Source organism: Corvus brachyrhynchos, unplaced genomic scaffold (assembly GCF_000691975.1).
Source record: "Corvus brachyrhynchos isolate BGI_N302 unplaced genomic scaffold, ASM69197v1 scaffold381, whole genome shotgun sequence".
Classification (NCBI taxonomy): Eukaryota; Metazoa; Chordata; class Aves; order Passeriformes; family Corvidae; genus Corvus; species Corvus brachyrhynchos.
This window is the reverse complement of record NW_008236219.1, coordinates 759,457-779,139: the sequence shown is the minus strand read 5'-3', so window position 1 is coordinate 779,139 and position 19,683 is coordinate 759,457. Positions and strand designations below refer to the sequence as shown.

Genomic DNA, 19,683 nt, shown 5'->3' with positions numbered 1-19,683 from the left:
AAAGCACTTCAGCTTCAAACATTTAGAAAAATTAAAAATAGCCTTAGGTACAGTAATTATAAGCTAGACAGGAGCATGAAATGATTTTCCAGTGTTCAGAGATGCAATCTGAATACAGCAGAAAGCAAATTTTGCTATTGAAATTCATGCCAATTTCTAGTTAAACACTGCAGTAAATTATCTTCATTTCAACTGTTTTGTAGTTTACAGTTAAGTATAGCTATAGCCAATAACAGTATGTTCTCTTTGCTATTTAATAACTAATTCAACAGTTTCAGGCAGTCAAAATTACCTTGCTACCTGTCCCATTACATCAACACATAAAATGACTGTAATACCTCACATCTTGACACCACAAAGACCGTTGTTCAAAATATTTGGATTCTCAGAACAAATATTATCTCAGATAGCAAGAGAAGACATCATTCAATTAAAAGTATCAATAGAGCAAAGTGAGACATCATTCAATTACTAAGATATACACTGAACATTAACTCATTAAACAGTTTTTGGTTATGCTTCTCTTACAGATGTTATATGATGTATTTTTATGTAAATTTTACTACTCTATTTTTTCTTCTCACCAATGTCATCATCAGTTTTATCTGCAGGCTCTTTCTCAAGGCACTCTCGGACAACGTCTCGCCCTAGAAGTGGATCAGAAGTTCTGTCAATATCTTCATCCTCCTCCTCTTCTTCATCTTCAGAGTCTACAGGTGCTTCCGGAAGACCCGTTAAATCAACATCTCCCATCTCACTTTCTGTAGCCTACAAAGAAAACATCAATCAGACAGAGAGTTCAATGTCCTCAGTTCAATGATTTATAGTCTGAGACAGATAATTTAAAAAAAATTTAAGTTCTGTGACCAACAAGTCAAACTAGAATCTCTAACAGCTCCCTTTCTGAACACTGAGGAAAACATGTTATGCTGAAATCTACTGGATTCTCATTCTACAGCACTTACTCTCTCTCTGTTGTGAATTCATGTAACATTGTGAAAAAACAATTTGCGTCTATAGTATTGACAAAATAATAATATAGTTTAGTAATACCATTGGTTGCCCAATGCCTGTGGACACATTTCGATTGTCAGCAATAGATGGCAACATAGACATCACACTGAGCAGGCACACAAGACAAGGGTGAAAGAGAACAAAATACCAGCAACAAAAAGCAGAATCACATAGAAATCATTTGCACTAATTCCTTCTGTACAGTTTAAATGATGTAATGGCACGAAAATAAATTTCCAAACAGATGGAAGGGGAAAAAAAAGCAGTTTCAAATTCTCAGTTTCTACAGAGTAGCTGCTCAGGCACTTTTTTTAAAGCTTAAGCCAGAATGCAAATCATTTTTCTGCTTAAATTCAGAAATTCAAACAACAAGATGTCACTGCAAAGTAATTATATAGATACTCGTAGAAAATGGAGTTTGTTTGTTTTTAAATGAGCAGATTTAAAACACTCAGTTTCACTTTTAAAAGAAATCCTTGAGATTACAAAAAAACCCCCAAAACTATCTAAGGTATCAAGTACCCTGCATGTTCACAAAACCTCCAAAATAGAAGATGAATTTGAACACTGTAATGGGGCAGAGCACGGCTTCTCTGGACAACCTGTATCAGGGTCTCAAAACCCTCACAGAGAAGATTTTCTTTCCTATATCCAAGTTAAGTCTACCTTTTCCAGTTTAAAACCACTGCCCCTTGTCCTTCACTACAGGACATGGTAAAAAGTCTTTCTAATAAATCTGCTTTAAGTATTGACAGGGTGCAGTAAGGTCTCCCTGAAGCCTTATTCCCTTTTCTCCAGTCTCTGGGGGCTTCACATGACTGCCACGACTTTCCAAGATGAAGAGTGCCTTAGCAGTTCCATCAGCCAAGTCCCTCAGGACCCTGGGATGCACTGCCTTGGGTACCATGGACTTGTGTACATTCAGATCCTCAGGTGGTCTCAAATGCCTTCTCTTCCCATGGGAAGGACTTTGTTCCCCCAGTCCCTGCCTTGATGTTCAGGGAGTGGAGAGATGTGGGAAGAGCAACCTGTGAAAACTGAGACAAAAATTGCTGAGTGCCTCAGCCTTCTCCATGTCATCAGTTCTCCTGCCTTATTTAGTGGGAGAGTGAAGCACAATTTCTATCTGGTTTTTTGGTTGTTTGTTGTTTTGGTTTTTTTTAAATAATGTACCTATCGAAGCCCTTCTGGTTTTTGTCACATCCCTTGCCAAATCCAGCTCCAACTGAGCCTTACTGTTTCTGATCCCAACCCTACACAACTGGGCAGTGTCCCCATATTCTTCCCAGGACACATGTCCCTGATTCCACTGTATGCATTGCCTTCATTTTGACCAGGAGGTCTGTCCTTGGCCACTGCTCTCCTGCTCTTCTGGCCTCACATAAAACAATATTCATTTTAAGTGATTTAAACACAGTGAACTGCACTGTCTCCATCTCCCTACACATTCCATGCTGATGTGAGCCCCAATACCCTTACAAAGAAACAGCTTTTTCTTCCTACACCAGAAAAAAAAAATACTGGGGTTTAGCTATAACCTTGGGCCTTGGAGCTTGTCCTCATTTTGATAATTAGCCAGCAAACCTAATAAATAAAGCTTACATGATTTTTAAAAAAATATTTCTTTCAGAGAAGGATAACAATATAGAGAGGGTTAAATCTGTTTTACATTACATCACCGTTACTGGCTTCTGTAGCTCACATTAACAGTTTTGGAATTAAGCCCAAGCGCAAATTGTACTTGGAGAGTCTCAGCGCACCTGATCAGTACAGCATTTTATTCAAGGACTTTTCTAGCATTTCTTCATCTAAATAGCCACAATTTATACTAGCTTCTCTATGCTGAGTAAGACAAACAGCAGCACCAATCCTCACTTTGATATGCCCACACTAACCCAGAAAAACAGAGGCTACAGGTTCTACCGAATTTTTTATACCCTACATAGGAAAATAGATAAATCAACTCCTTTCTTGATAAATAAGTTACGTTTTGATCAAACTATGAAATAGGAGTGGGTCCTCCAACTGTGTTTCAAAGATTCTGTGCAGATGGTTGACAGAACGTTGGCAGGTCAGGCAGTGCTGGAAGGAACAGGATGGATTTTGCTCATAAAGCCGTCTGCAGAAGTAGCTGCTCTTCCCATCCATGATGCGCCAGCTGTTTCCATTACCAAATATAAAAATCATTCCTAACACAAACATTTATGAACGGCTGATGTACAAAACAAAACCAGAAGCTGCAATCCTCAAATCTCACCCAAATACAGGTTTCCAGGATCAGGTCCGTGACACAAGGGTATCTACTGAGATACACATCCTTGATGAATATTTTATAGATAATCCATTTTAATATCAAAGCTTTAACCACAATTGGAATTATTGCTGGATAATGATGTTGCTGCCCACAAAGAGTACATACTCTGTACATACTCTGTACTGATAAATTAGGGATTTTGAAAGAAGTGAAATGAAAGAGAAACTTTTGGCACACTACTTACAGAAATAAACAGGTAGGAAAAAATTGATGCAAAGTGGTTAGTCACTAAGAGAAAGTGATTGCAGGAAACTCATTTGTGAGAGTAGAGGTGATACCCTGTCCAACCACATCTAGAGAGAACCTGGATTCCTTGTGTGACTCTGGCTGGGCACCTTAGAGCCTATCCCATGAACGGGCAAAGAAAGGTGTTTTCTCTGTGTAATACCCGTTGAATTCTTTTTCCCTGAAGACTCCTGTAACAGGTCAAAGCAGCTGTACAAGCCTGCATTTCAACTGCTGTATGCACAACCACACAGCTTCCCCTACTTCTGGCTGAAGACCATCGCTCTGAAATTAAACGTACTGTCAGAAAGGGGTTGAAAGAAAAAAAAAAATTAAAATCCTTTTAAAGCAAGAAGGTACTTTAAAAATTGTACAGAATAACTTACTTTTCTTTCTATAATTAAAAAAGGTCTGCAGTGCAGCAGAAAGACGACTGCTCTGCAGTATTCCAAGCAAACTGGAATTTGCAATACACACATTTGGACATTTTGGTGTCCATGTCTCGGACACCAAAACACTGAAATCTCCAACAGGGAATAGCAACAGTACAGGACGAGAGAAAAACACCTCCATAAATTTTCATCACTTTTTGCAACTAACTCAGGATTTAACACAGTGTCTCTACAGCAGACTTTACAGGCAGGAATCCTCTTCTGCTGATCTCACCTTAAGCTTTATGTTCATCATTTCCTGTTTAACTGGAAATGGGCTTTATCCTGGGCTGAGAGGCAGCTGGAACAAGTGAAACCTCATTTCAACACTATCAATGAATGCAGTGTACACAGATGAAGAGAAAATCTTTCCAAATCTTACTAAAATATTGTTTCATTCTTTGGTTCTACCATTCTACCAATCATGTTTTCCAATTTTGGAATGATGTTTGTACTACCTACTATAAAAAATTAATGTTAAGATACCATTAATTCAAAAGGTCATTTCAAGGCTACATTAATCAAAATTATTCCGAATACTAGTGACACTAATGATATTCCTAAAGAGCTTGGCATGTGAAGCTTGGTATGATACATATGAAGCTGACTGCAAAAGCAAAGCATCATTTTCCAAATACTTTATGAAAAGCTGTATTTTGTTGTACCAAAAATGCTTTCAATTACTGAGCCAATACATCACACTCAAAATGTAGTTTGATTACATATCAAAGATATTTTCTACCTTCATAACATCATGAATATTGGGGGAAACCACTTTTCTATTTTGTTACTTCCAATTCTGTCTATATTGATGTGTTGCTGCAATAAAATGCTGTGTTAAATATTGTCTCATGGCATTATTACACAACATCTATTACTAAGCAATATCTAGTGATCACTTATAGACTTGTGACAAACAGTAAGAGACATCTCCAATACTGTTACAGCTACTGCAATAAAAACCATAAAATACATAAATGCACATAAAACACATCTTTTAACAGGTTACTATTTGCACATTAGGCATATGAGAACAAGATATAAAAATTCACTAAAAAAATAAGGGGGAGAAAATCACTGTGGATTGCTGAGGATTCCCCCCCCCCCATAACATGTCTGTTGCACGTCTTCACCCACAGCTTATCAAATGCTTGATTCTCTACTGCTATCTTTCATGATTAATGTCACTGTAACTCTGATCATACATGGGTGTAAAATTATCTTTCAAGATCTCGCTCGAGTCTGACAGTGGAGACCTGCCTCAGCATCAACCCGGCCAGCCAGGAATTCTCTAACAGATATCCTCATTTCCTTCAGGATGCAAAACCAGACAGGTGAATGCCACTGAAAAGGAAATTCTTACCTGAAAAGTCCTAACTCCTAAAAATTAATATAAAATCTGCAGTCATTTTCACATTAATTATTCCTCAGTGTACAAAATACCTAGCACCACTGTTTATTTGCTACAGTGCATATAAATGTTACTCCATCATTTCCTTTATTTATATAATTTTTATTTGTTTAGTAATTATGCTCTTTTGTCATTTTCTGATGAGTAGACATAAGACAATTACCTGCACATGATAAGAGTATTCACTCATTAGAAGATATCATTGCTAGAGTGTTATCTTTGTTACCAATAATATATTTTAAGTGCTTTTCACTTAGAGCAACCTCTCCAAGCTACTCAGGCAAGCAACTCAAGCATCCTGCTGTGATGGCCTTGCAATGCCTTTTCGAGTGCCAGTGTCCCTGGAGCTGTAGGATCTGTGACTCTCTCCACCCTAACTCCAGGCCTAAAGGCAGCTTGTCACTGGGGCTAAAGTCCCATCACCACGGCTGGTCCAGATCAGAAAGATGCAGGAGTAGCAATGTTGTGGCCCTGCTGTGATCACCCTGGCATGCCTTTTCCAGCCCCAGTGCTCCTGGAGCTGTAGGCTCTTTGACTCTCTCAACCTCAACCCTAAACACAGCTTGGCACTGGGCCAGAGGTGCTCATCACCAGAGGTGGCACAAATTAAAAAGTGTGGAGTTGGTGATGTTGGCACCCTGCTGTGACGCCCTTGCAAAGCATTTTGAGTGCCATCACCCCTGGAGTTGTAGGCTCTTTGACCCTCTCAACCCTATCCCAACCCTAAACCCATCACCACGGCTGGTCCAGATCAGAAAGATGTAGGAGCAGCAATGTTGTGGCCCTGCCGTGATCACCCTGGCATGCCCTTGCCAGCCCCAGTGTCCCTGGAGCTGTAGGCTCTTTGACTCTCTCAACCCTAACCCTAACCTAACATGAATTTTGATTTAGTTTTGATTCAGAAAATAGAAAAGAGTAAAAATAATCAAGATACAAAACACCATCTTCCAGCACAGCCTCCCAGAAATAAGAGAATTCATGAAGCATCTTGGAGAGACTCTGTCAGGGATGCCAGCTACTCCTGACCTAGCTGGCAGCAAGCAAATTTACAGAAGTAGTAAGGCTGTAGATTAAGTAGGACAAAAATGCAGAGACGCTTTTAATGTTCTAAAGGAATTTTTGCTTTAATGTCTTACTCTTATAGTACCCTAAGCAATATATTGCTGTAAATAGATATCATTAATCTGTTTCCAGTATAGAAATAATATCCAGACAGCACCTAAGGAAAAGGAACAGGTGTCTAAAAACAAGTTACACCTACACCATGCTCAACAACTGCTGTACACTCTGTATTGTAGTCAGATTGCAACTTGGAAGTGGAAAAGCTGTGAAATTACTGATCAACACAAACCCAAGCTGAGCCCCCTCAAAAACCAGAACATAAACACCCATGAAACAACAGGAGACAGGTAACTTAATATGTGTATTATCTGTAAACAAATGAAGCTATCTCTGGATTTCAGCCAACTTCTACTCTCAGCAAGCCACACTAGAATTTTGACAGTCAATTAGTGCATAAAGTGGGTTTATTACCATGCCTTTGTTTGCAGAACTGAACATCTGCTATTAGCCATAAATACAAATAATCAAGGATGGTGTTGGAAACACGAGGCTGATTTCAAGAGATTTGTTCCATTTCAGAAAGGAAAACGATCCCACGAATCAACAAATGTTACTTTCAAAAGCCACAGCATACTTGGTGGTACAGAAAGATGTGAAAAGCAACAAAAAGCCTTACAAGCAGCTTGTTCCATTTCTGTGCCTGTGGGAGTGGTGAGTCCCAAGGACAACACAGGGAGAGGTGGAAGCATCAAGAGGGTTCTACCCAAAGTCTTGGATAAAGGGTCACTCTTCCTGTTTATGGAATAGTTAACATCAAGGAAGGAAAACTGTGAAGCCAAAGCAGTCTTACCTGATAAATATCAGACAGGCTGCTGCTCCCAGAGTCACTGGCAATGCTACATCCTGACTGGCTCGAAGGGACGTGTGTCACCTGAGGATGAGGATTGTCAGTGAGATGCATCTTGGTAAGGTCAGCTGGAAGCTGTAAATAAAATGGATTTGAGGAAAGGCAGGAAAAAGAAACAAGATGTGTAAGTCTAATTTGAAGACACAGTTTTTCCTAAAACTTTAGTTACACATTTAGATTTGTATTTGAATTACTGAATCAAAATCAAACTGAATTTCAGTCTGTAACTTGACATACATTTTGAGAAAAAGCTAGTTTATACTAAGCTGACCCAACCACACTTCACAGTTCATAAAATTGATGGAAAACAATCCACCTTTCTATAAAACAAAGGCCTGGGATATTTACAGCTAAGTGACATACCCCAAGATGACAAATATATGACACTGGCCAAACAGCCAACCGTATTTAACATTAGCTGACATTGCAATCCATTATGAAGAAGCAGGATTCCTCTTTATAAGTTCAATTTATGCACCTTAGTTCAAAAATAACCTTTAGAAAATACCAATGTAAAACAAAAAGTAGTCCAATCTAAACAAAACGTTTGGTCTATAAAAGGCTTTGAATTTTCTTTAAAGGAGTGAGTACACAGAAAGAATATTATGCAGTTTGGGTACAGCTATGTACAACAGCACCCCTATTTTATAAATCTATCTGTAAATGAACACATGGGCAGATATCTAAATTTTAGTGCATAACTCAAGTCCACAAACATATTCTTTCTACTAACAAAACCAGCAGTAGCTTTTAAAGACTCAGAGCTGCATGGTGGTATAAATAAACAGTCCTTTAATTCAGCTGCTGGTTTGTTTTTTGCCACATACACTTCCAATATTTTTAAGAATTAACTGTATGAAAAGCACACTGTATCAAGGAATCATAGATTCTCTATGTGCTTTCATAATTCATAAATTATACAAATTATATACTATTTCTTTAAAAAAAGTTCTGATGCAGAAAAAGTCCAAAACTCCTCCGACAGCATCAAGTGTTGTGATCAAAATGAAAAGATTTCTCCTGTAAAACAAACTAAATTACATGTAACCGTGCCAGCCACTAGATATTCAGTCCTACAAATTAAAGGACAGTACTGTAAAATACTCTTGAGCTGGTATCAACTGTATAAATACTGACCAAACTTAAAAGAAGCGGTAAACAGGTTTTGATTTAGCATCACAATTCCATGTCCATTATTTGAAGAGGGCACAAGAGAAACACTTTACCAAATACCAGTTCACATATTTTCTGAACACACAGGTGGCACCACGGGTCTTGCCAAACCTTCCCCACACCCAGGAAAAAAAATGTTGAGACCCTCTGATAGATGCAACATAATTTTACTATCAAAATTCTGATGAGAACATGGGGGATCTTGCATCCCTTGCAACTCCCAATGACATTCTCATTGGCAATCACTACTCAAACACAACCATCCATATGAGCTATGAAAGAAAACATTACTCTTCCTCACTATCCTAATTTTTACCTTCTAGCTTTGTTTTTTCCTAGAAAGAAATTACAAAATATCCAATCTGTAAATTCCTATCTATGGTCACATGAAAAGGAAAACGTCTGAAAAGCAAAAGGTTGCTAAAATTCCAGAAAATCACACAAAAAAACCCATTTAAACAGTAGGGGGAAGAAAGGAGGATGGCAGAAGGGATGGTTAGGGAACTTAAGTTGTAGTGAACTTGATCTAAATACAAAGGATACACAGCATTTTAAAGCCTATGTTTAGCCACCAGAAAAAGTTTTACAGGCTGAAAATACCTATTTTCAGGATTTCAGAACAGCAAAAAGGTCAAAGCACTCAGGTGACAAAACACAAGCCAGTGGCCAACAGGCAACTTCTCTATCAGCACATGGGAAGAGCTGACATACACCCAGATGTAACCTCTCAACTACAACAAAATGTGCAATAGTGAAGCTGAGATTTAATTCTGATTTAATTCTGGTCTGGAGAACTGGCTGGTTACTTCTGGAATCCAAATGGCACATTGCCTACAGAACCCATTTCAGTGCCACACACAGAAGAGCACTCTCCAGGCTCCGCTTCCAATGGGCACAGGGCAGGAAGCATCACATTTTCATCCCTAAAGCCTCGGACACCTGGACATTGGTTAAGGCACCAACATTTCACTGATGACATCTGCGGTGTGGATGGAGGATGCTCCTGTGCTTTGGCAGTGCTCAGCGAGCAGCAATCTGTGCTGCAGGGTGACCCCGCTCCCTGCTCCTGGAGCACCCTGCAGTGCCCTCAGCCACGATCCCAACGAGGTCAGAGCATCACTTTCCAGGGAGTCCACATCCAGCAGCACCGTGGTACTCACTGACAAATGGACAAGGCAGGACAGGTGACAGTTGCTGAGATGCTGAAGGTCAGTGGAACTGAAACATTCAGGAGTTTTAGGAAATTACAGAACAAATCAGCCCACATAAATTCAGTGCCTCTAGCTTAAAGATCACAGGTTTGCGCAAACTCTTCAGCCTATCCCCACCTTTATAACTTCCCTATTCCAATAAACAGCTCTAACTTTAGCTTCAATCTTTTTGTCCATGAGCAAATCCCATGCTGACTGCAGTAACACAGACACAAGGAATCTAATTTAAGCTCCCTTCTATTCAGATTCTCAAACCTTCAAAACAGCTCCAGTATAACAGTGAGCAGGACCAAAAGCAGAACCAATTCTGCAGGATTTCCCAGGAGAACAAGGGCAGGTGCCTGCTCTTTACCAACAACTGGTGCTGTTAAAGCCTGCTCTGGCTCAAAGACATCCCAGCACCAACACATACGCACTGCCACATACAGTTTGTCTTGTCTAATTTAGCTGAGATTTTAAGATTCTTGTGATGAACACTAGACTGAGAAGTGGGGCTCTACCTAGTCTAGTGGAAGGTGTCCCTGCCCATGGCAGGGGGTTGGGACAAGATGAGCCTTTAAGTCCCTTCCAACACAAACCATTCTGTGATTCTGTAATTCTAAGTACTGATGGAACCGGACATGACTCTCAAAATGAACAGGTTGTGCATACACTTCGTGTGTCATTTTCACAAAAATCCACCGATGACCAACTCAAAGCACTGCTAGCCTTCCCAAAGGAGTATTTCTAATCAACTAATTAATCACAACTGCTCTTCAACCCCCCTGCCAGCACTCCACTTCCATCACCTATAAAGTACATGGGTATGTGCGACACTCCTGCTGGACTCTGCAATATGTTCTAGCAAAAGACATTTAATGCAAGTTAGATGCAAGGAAACATCGCAGTATCTCTTTAAGTTTGAGAGAGAGAGATAAGGTTTATTCGAGACAAGTGACCTTTAAAGTACTGCTTGCCACTCTACTTGATCTCCCAAAATAAACCACAGCTTCTATCTTTTGTATGTCATTTTTATTACCCAAAGTAACTCTTCTTTCTTGCAGAGCACACTAGGCAGCAAGACACAAGAGAGGATGTTTCTGTACTAACATGACAGCGGACACTGGAAGGACTTGCTGGTTGTGGCAGGGAAGTTGCTGGAAGTGACATAAAATTGTCTTAACTATTGGTGACTGTGACTTTTTTTTCTGAAACTCAGAAACTCTTGTTACAATACTACCAGTATCCTGAAAAATCATGCATTGGGAAACAAGGTCTAAATAGCAATGTTCACCTATGCCCATATTACATGCTTTTGGATGCAGATGTTTGTATCTGCAATATCTTCTGGCTAATTGTGTGCCCTAGCACCCACAGACAGGAAAATCCCAAACATCCATGACATTCTGATAAACACTCCAACTGACTACTTAGTTGCCACTTTAAGCCACAACAATTTCATTTTTTCATAAGAAGGGATAATCTGGACCTGGAATATGAGTGCATCTGACATGCTGGCACAGCCTGTCCCTGCATCAGTGCCAGCACATCCTTGTGACTGACCTTTCCCAACAAAGCGATATTTACGAACAAACCCCCATTGAAATGCCACACTGCAATTCAGAACTGTACAAGAAAGAAAGTTAAGAAAATAGAAGCTATCATCGGCACAGCCACCTACAGCTCTGCACTCCCACCGAGTCAGGAAAACACAGCTGGTGATTACACCAAAAAATCCTGGATCAACAAGGAATTTTTAAAGCATTATTGCAAACTGCAATAGGAAAAAGGAGAGAAAAAAAGACTAAACCCTTCAGAAGCTCATCCTAATGGTAGCATCAGCCTGCCATGCCACACAAACCCAGAAGCATGAGCAGCCCAGACTTGTTTTTGTTAAAGGTATGTGAAATTTTGGAAGAGGGTTCACAGGGTGATCCCATCCCATTTGCCAGGACACACGCAAGGTCAGCCAGCTCAGCCAGGAAAGAGATGAGATGGGGGGGAGAGGACAAGCAGTGAGTAACATTTAATAAAAAATGACATGAACAAAATACTAAAAACTCTCCTCCGCAGCAGCCTTGAAAACACCCCTGAGATGAAGACTCCAAAGGTCCACCAGGAGCTTGGCTTTTTCTATCAATTTCATGGGTGCAGCCACCTAGCACCAATGCAAGGGGCAGCAGCAGTCCTGCTGCCAAACCAGAGAAACTCCAAAAACCTCTGCAAGCCCCAAACCTGTCCATTTTCCTATTACATAACACAGAGTTTACTTACAAAGAGTATTTGATTTGATTCTTTTGTTGGGTTTTTTTTAACAGACATCAGGACATTACGGTTTTATACAGAATTACCAACTTCCTAAAAGTAGTTTGGTAACAAGAGCAGAATAATGATTTGATGGTTTCTGCCAGAGACAGATGAGGTTTCCCACTGCTCTCCAGCAAGACCTGTATGAAGTTTAACAAAGGTGAGTACAAGCTTGTGTATCTACAACAAGTCTCGTGTCTGTAATTTTGAAATTAATTGGAGTAGAAGCTCTGCTCCATGGTACAACTCGGCCAGCAGACCAAGGACAGTGTGTCTGCAGTGACATTTACTTCCCATGTAAACACTATTTCCTCTCAGCAATGAAGTCACACAGAATACTTGGGAATTAAATTAAAACCTAATTTTGCTGTAACAGACTTTCAAGATTGCACATGCTCTGTCCAACAGAGCAAATGACATGACCTCTGATGAGATGACTGCCCGTCAACTCATCTGAAAAGGACACTAAAAGTGATGGTCAGCCTGAGGACAACCTCCCTTCATGTGCTCCCCAGAAAGGGTTTGCTAAAAATAAAGGCTATAGAAAGTCATTGCAGAGTATAAATTAAAAGAAAGGCAACCACAGAAGTCAGAAGTTAAGTTTTGTCAGAGAATGGCCAAACTGACACATTTTTCTTTTCTATTTCCCATTTTTTTTTCCATGGAAAGGAATCACTAGAACCTCTTTTGGCAGAGACCATGCTCTTCACCCTTTGTTTCCATAGTTACTAACTTTAGGATTTGCTGGTATCTTTGCCCTAAGTGATGCCTTGGGGTGGCTAACCTGAAAACAGAGACTGGACAAAAATAAGAGAATAAAAGTAGGTATTTATTTGAAGGGCCTTCAAAGGTACACGCTGGGCAGTCAAAAGGCTACACCCAAGATGGACCCTGGGTCACAGGTTCTTCACACTGTCATAAGTTTGGTCCATTCACATATCAGGGTTAATTCTCCAATTATAACTTCAGTTAATTATGTAATTACCCCAAGTTTGCGTTCCCTCTCATGGCTTTAGTTTACACATTTTGGGGTCTGGGACAACAAGGTGTCCTTGAAAAGCAAACCTAGAGAGGCTTTGTTATGTCTAACCAGCATGAGAGAACTGCAGTTAACAGGCCACACAAAACTTCAGAGTCACACATTAGGCAGCGCAGGATTTGAAAAATATGAAAGTTAAAACCTAAGGCATCATAAGGAAAAGCCACATCCATGTGTTTGTGCTACAAGTTTTGAAAATAAGTATCAGTGTTTCCTGTTACACTTCGGATAACCAAAAAACACATGCTTAAAAGGCATAGGCAACATGAATTTGCAAAATAGTCTTGACAGAGGGACACAAGACCTATGAATTATCTTTTTCTATGTGTAAAAAGCTTCACCACTGTGTTTTAACCTGCAGTAAATGGTATGTTTATTAAACATATTCAGAAAGATCCCACAATAAGGACAGTGGCCAAAGGACTCAACATGAGGAAAAAGAACTAATAAAGGAAGCACAACCCACTTAACTCTTCTGGTCCATTCCAAATTCAAATTAATGGAAAGAAAATGAGCAATAAAGAATCAAAAGGTTTGCCCCTTTCTTTGATACTCCTTGACAGCAAAGTTTTTTTTATCAGTTTTTCTAGGTCCCCATATGGATGTTTACAACCAATCGATCCAGTCTGGACACAGCAGAAGCATCAGCCTCTGAGAGAACAATCTGTCCTTTTCCAAGCTGTGTAAGCAAATTTTCTGTCCTTGGTTTTACAGATTGTCAGTAACCTTATACCTTTTTTGCTTTTCTGACGTTTCCATAAATGTTGCCAGCAAGAGTAATATTCAAAAACAACACAGGATTTATTTACCATGGAATACCCGAGGACAAGAGCAGCTCAGCCCTGCAGTGTTGGGGCACACATATGGCTTCCGGGTCATTATAAAACCAAACCCCCAGCCCAGCCACCTCACTGTGAAAACCAGTTCTCTGAGACAAACAACCCCAGTTTTAAGGCACACATATTGAGAATTTTGTTTATTGTTTGAGGTTTTCCATTAAGAGGTTTTCACTGGTTTAAGCTGGAACCCATTAACATGCACTTGGAGCGTTAACTGTGATGACACTGGGTAACCTCTGAGCCTTAGGAAACACTCCTGCTCAGCCTCCATCATACCCAAGTGGTTTAAGGACAGCAATTTTCCTTTCTCAGATGACACAGAAAGCCTGGACTGTCACAAGAAGCAAGTTAAAAAAAAACCAAACATGTTTGCCTTAAGTCTTAAAAATTAAACCAAATTGCCAAACTAAAAAGACCACTCAATTAAACAGCTGAACAGGACCCCAGTCCTCTGAAACAGGACTTACCCAGCTCCCACTGCTCCCCTTTCAGTGTCTATATCCTTCCAGTCCCTTCAAATGCCATTTTCTCTTCGGTACCCTTAGATTCAAACACCTTTCATACCTTTAATATTGAACTAGTTCTTCAGCACACTCTGCATTCCACCATCTTATTTGCAAGTTGTTTTGATGGTCTCACTACATGCTTGCATTTCCATCATCAGCTTGTTCATTTACACAAGATAACTAACTTATTTAATTAATTCTATTTTTCCTTTCTACAGTCTACTGAAACAGGAGCAGCACTGCTCACTCCCACTGACAGGTGGGCAGTCTCTCAACCTGCAGTCCTTTCTATGTCCCACTTTTTTGCTCTCCTCCATCCCATTCATTCTGTCTAAGAAATGAAAAAGGAACAAACCTCTTGGATGTTTTTTCTTGGCATCAGTAAATTATTTTAATCATCTCATATATCCTGCCAGTAAATCAACAAGAAACCACTAAAACCCATAACTTCTCTGAAGTTATTCTGCAGATTTTTCAGTAATCTTTTTCACAAGGATTGGTATAAATTAACTCTGCTTTATATTATAACCTTTTACATACAAGCTACAATTCTCCTCCACTTTAAAATACACTTAGAGCTGTGTTAATGGGAGAGAAGAAAGTTGCTTCTCTGAGATACAAAGAGAAGCCACTTAGGTGTCCACAGAGAGGGTAAGATGAGCCCAGCTGAATTACTCATGCTGACATCAGTCCTCAGACTTAATGCAAACAAAAACATTTCCCCCTTAAAGACCACAGATGGTTCACCAGTGGCACAAAACCATGTTTCTTCAGATTTTTAAAAAGCACCAATGATGTCGGAGGGCGAGGCTTTAAAAGAAACAAGAGCCAAGTGATGGCTCAAGCTTTTTCCCCCAACAGGTTCAGATAAAATCCTGTGCCCATCAATAACATGATGCAAAAACCCAGTGCCTATCCAACTACACAAACTTCATGACAATATTTATTTCAAAACATGCTTTAAGTCACTATCTACAGTATCTACTCCTGTATTTACCAGTACTACAGACACGAATCTCAAAGAAATAAAGACCAAGTTGACATCATTCATGACAGCCTTGCAGTGCCTCGAAAACTATCCCTCAAGCCTTCCTAAAGTATCTCCAGGATTACCATAAGGTGAAAAAAGGGGCACATAACACACAAAAAACCATCTAGAAGAATTAATAGCCCCTAGAGGCTGTTCTATGCCTCTGTTAGCCAAGAGCTTTTTGGTCTTCATGGCTCCTATAGCCAACAGAAATTAAAATTATCTGAAGTATTACGTTTCCTTAGTTACAACAAGGTGACATGAGGACAGAATTTCAAACTAAACTCTGGTGTTGCCTTAAACCACACATGTAATGCAATTTTAATTTAGTTTTCATATGTCTAAATTATAGATTACTACTAGGCCTTAACTCACGATAATGCTAAGTGTCTGACACGCGAACACCTCAGCTTTGGAGAAGTGGGTCTGAAAACTCACCTACAAAAAACTGCACCAGTATTGATGGGAGGTCCATTTATTAAGGGAATCTCCAGCAAGTAAACATAACTGATGGTTGCAAAAAATGTAACTTTATTACAAGATAACAAGATCAACTCTTCTCTGGTCCATTCACAAAGCAACATTTTTTAAAATGCCAAGACTTGTGCTTTTGTTATTTTGAATATGGAACAGGAATTTTCAGAAAGACTTATTTTCATTGTCAGAGTTCAAATTTTACTCTTTGTTCTTGCCACTGAAAATTAATATGATAGTAAAAAGTGCCTTGTCTAAATAATTACAGTAGAAAACAAACTGTGACAGGGAATAGTGATGCTCTGAGTTCTATAAGGAGCCCAGGAACTCCAGCAGCAAGCAGCAGCCCTGATGTTTGGGAACTCTCATCCTGAGCCAGGACTGCAGGGCACATAAAATTCCACATCTACATCAAGCTTCACCGACTGAATAATTTATCAACTCTTAGATGCACGGATTGGTAAAATACAGCAGGATGACAATCCCTCTTTACACATACTCAGGCTGCTACAACCCCATGTCACAGTAATGACATGCAGGTAACAATCAGCTCCAGGGATGCACCGAGCAGGGCTCCAAGGACGCGAGAGCACAGCGAGCACGCTGATGCTGTCAGCATTACCTGAGCCAGGAGCTGTGTAAGGAGGCCTTGGATCCTGTACATGCAGAAAAAACAAAGGAGCCCCAATCTTCCATTGTATTCGTCAAGAAATGCATTTGTGGAAGTGAGAGGGGAAGAACAGGGTGGTCCCAACCTAAGCTGTAGCTGTAAGGAGAATTTTAACAAAGAAGGTTTAAACCAAAGTCTAGAAGGAAATAAATGAACAGATAGGTGTTTATTTGCCTTTTAAGAGCCAATTTCCCATAAAAAAAATACTTCAGGAAAAGGCTTTTTCTGTTGAAAAGTAGCACAATGTGTACTTGCACTTAATTTTAACATATTTTACACCAGAGTATAAGAAAATCCAAGTTTTCTGGAGTAAATGGCCACACAGCTCATACAAAACCATTTTTATCTTAAACTATCAAGCAAAAAACGCGTTCAAGAAGTTTACAAAAAGTATCATACAAGTGGTTACAGAAAACAGTCAAAACTTGTACCTAAGTGTAAGAAAAATTGTCATTTGTCAGTCCAAGTCCTCGCTCTCCAAGTGTTCAGGGATCATAGTACTGAGAAACCAGGAGACTGTGCTCTTACAAATAACATGGAGAATCAAAGCAATCTTTCTGAGCAGTGGATGAAGGGGAAAAAGATCAGGAAATACAGGGTAGGAGAGACCATGAATATTCTGAGGAGCTGGCTTAAACTCCAGAAACTCCAAAGAGGGCTAAACTATGCAATGCGAAGTTCCCAGGAGGGAAGAGAACCATGAGGAGCCAAGAGAGGAGCTCAAAGAGCAATGACCCCAAGGGATGACAGGGCCCAGTTCTGCGATGCTGAAAGCTGGGCTGGAAGCTACAGGCACAGACAGATGGACTGGTGGGAGAGGCACGGCCAAGGGGAAGAGAAAGACCTAATCAAAACTGACTGAAAAAATAAAGCAAAGGATCAGTTACTCTATTTGCTCTGAAAACATTTAAAATTCATACTACCGGGGCTACTTTCCATGCAAGCACATTAGCAAAGATAAGGATGAAATAGAATCAAATCAAGGACACACTATCAAAGCTCTGTTTTTCTTCTAAGGAGATGAAAATACATCTTCAGTTGCATGAAGGTTTCAATTCAAGATCCTGAAGATCAAACTGATGCCCTTTGGAATCAGAAGATGAGGTTACACTGATTTTAGTTATGAATAACCAAAAATTGTATCACATCCCTCTGAGACAATACCAGAAATAGGAATGGGACTGAAAAACGACTCCAAGTCTTCTGCTACAACCCAAACACAAACTTTTACAGGGCAAATGTGTCATTATTATGCTTCACATTATTAGATTTTTAACTAAACAGCAGAAAGAGAAGAGCACAGAAGCCTAGAAAAAATAGGTTACCGTCTACTGCCGTAAGATAAGTTTAACATGCACCTGGGATCTTGAATTAAACTATTTTCCTTCAGGAAAAAATGTTTTAGAAACTTAAATGTTAATTCAAAAACTCTTATTTTCTACAAAAAGTACATTATCTCAAAAAGCAACCCTTTAAAATATCCTCTGTCGAAACATTATCTAATCACTCCATACTCCCCCCATCAGACCCTTATGCTTCACAAACACAGTAACTGTGGGCACATTCCAGGCTTGGAAAATCTTAAGATGTGCATAAAATTTCTATTACAGAAGAACCCTATACATCTAAATTGTTAAGTTTAGAGCTCTCCTTCATAATGACTTAATAGCACAGTTACAGCTAGGAGTCCAATACCACAAAGTGCATCACAGACAATTGAACAGAGAAAGTTATGATCAGAATTACAAAGACAACCAACATCTTGCTGAGATACTTGTGAATTATTTTTTTGCTTTAAAATACTGCACTGGCATCACAGGACTTTTGTTTAATGTAAGTTGAATGTCTCTTGCACTTGCCAACACAACCAGCCTGTGGAAAGAGATCTCCACAAACCCGATGCAAAGACCCCTATCTTCCTCATCCCATTCCAGAGCCACAGTGACTTAACAGTTGGCACTGCTTTGATCACTGTTCACCACACTCCTCACTCCTTATCATCCTCACCACATTTCCTTACGGATGCCTGCATCTATTTATCTCATCTTCCACAATCTATCATTCCAGAAAGGACACAGTCCCCAGGGTAGAGACCATCACTTACAATGTGATGTTCTGCCCCTCTGCTGGTTCCTCCAGATGCAACCAACAGAGAGCAGCCATCATCTCTTCCTGACAAGGAGAGGGTGATCTCCCTCAGACATGTTTCCAGTTATCAGCAGAGTCCTGAGAAATATGTTGACCTCCGCAAGAACCTGTATGGGGCTGAAAGGGCACTGCAGAAATACACCACGTTCACTGCTCTCTCCCTCTGTTCATCCTCCTTGTAGCAACTCTTGATGCAGGGAAAGAAATAGAATGCATCAATTGCTTTACATGAGTCTACTCTGCACCTTTACTTTCAGAAGCCAAAAGCCATGGAGTCTCTGGGGGATGAGGGTGAGTGCAGCCCTAATCAGTGTGTGCTGTGGAAACTGGTGTGGACACCAGTACTTGGAGACACCCTGTACTTGGAGAATGTCTTCCAGGTGCCCACAGAGCTCTTAAAGCCAGCTTCTGCTCCTCCACAGCCACACCAATTAACCTCCCTCGGCTAAGGTTAACCTTCAGAAGCGTTCTACCTTCACAAAAGCCTACCTTTATGATTACTCATAAGAAATATGACTTCATGTTGCTCTGATTCAATCCATGGATCATCACACTGTCACATCCAGAACAGCTGTAATTACAACTGAGTCAACAGCCCATTTTCAGACTACTGTCCTATACCAGTTTAAAAGCAACTGATTAAAACAATTCTGCGACAGAGCTACATAAATCTAATTTCTAGTTTCAAAACAGTATCACAAAATACTTGACATTTTCAAGTTATAAACTCACATTTAAAATTCTGACATGACTTATTTTGCTGTATTATTATTATAATACACCAGTCATAGAAACAGATTTTTAGTACAAAGCTCAGCTAAAACCAAAATGGAACAAATTCAGATCTGATTCAGCTTATCAGTTTGCTTAAATCCTATGCACACTTCTCCTCAGAGTTACCGAACAACATGAACAGATCCCTTCAAAAGCTTGGGGGGCTGCA

General features: G+C 39.8%; 1 protein-coding gene across 12 annotated transcripts in view; it reads right to left on the bottom strand.

Moving 5' to 3' along the window:
• Positions 1-19,683, bottom strand: part of RAPGEF6 (Rap guanine nucleotide exchange factor 6) — a 123,757-nt gene that overhangs the window by 39,599 nt on the left and 64,475 nt on the right. For all 12 annotated transcript variants that reach the window (XM_017746888.1, XM_017746896.1, XM_017746892.1 and 9 more), the window contains 2 exons: positions 7,308-7,439; positions 585-768 (listed from right to left, as the gene is read on the bottom strand). In XM_017746888.1, the coding sequence (XP_017602377.1) occupies positions 585-768; positions 7,308-7,439 (316 nt within the window). The remainder of the gene's footprint in view (positions 1-584; positions 769-7,307; positions 7,440-19,683) is intronic.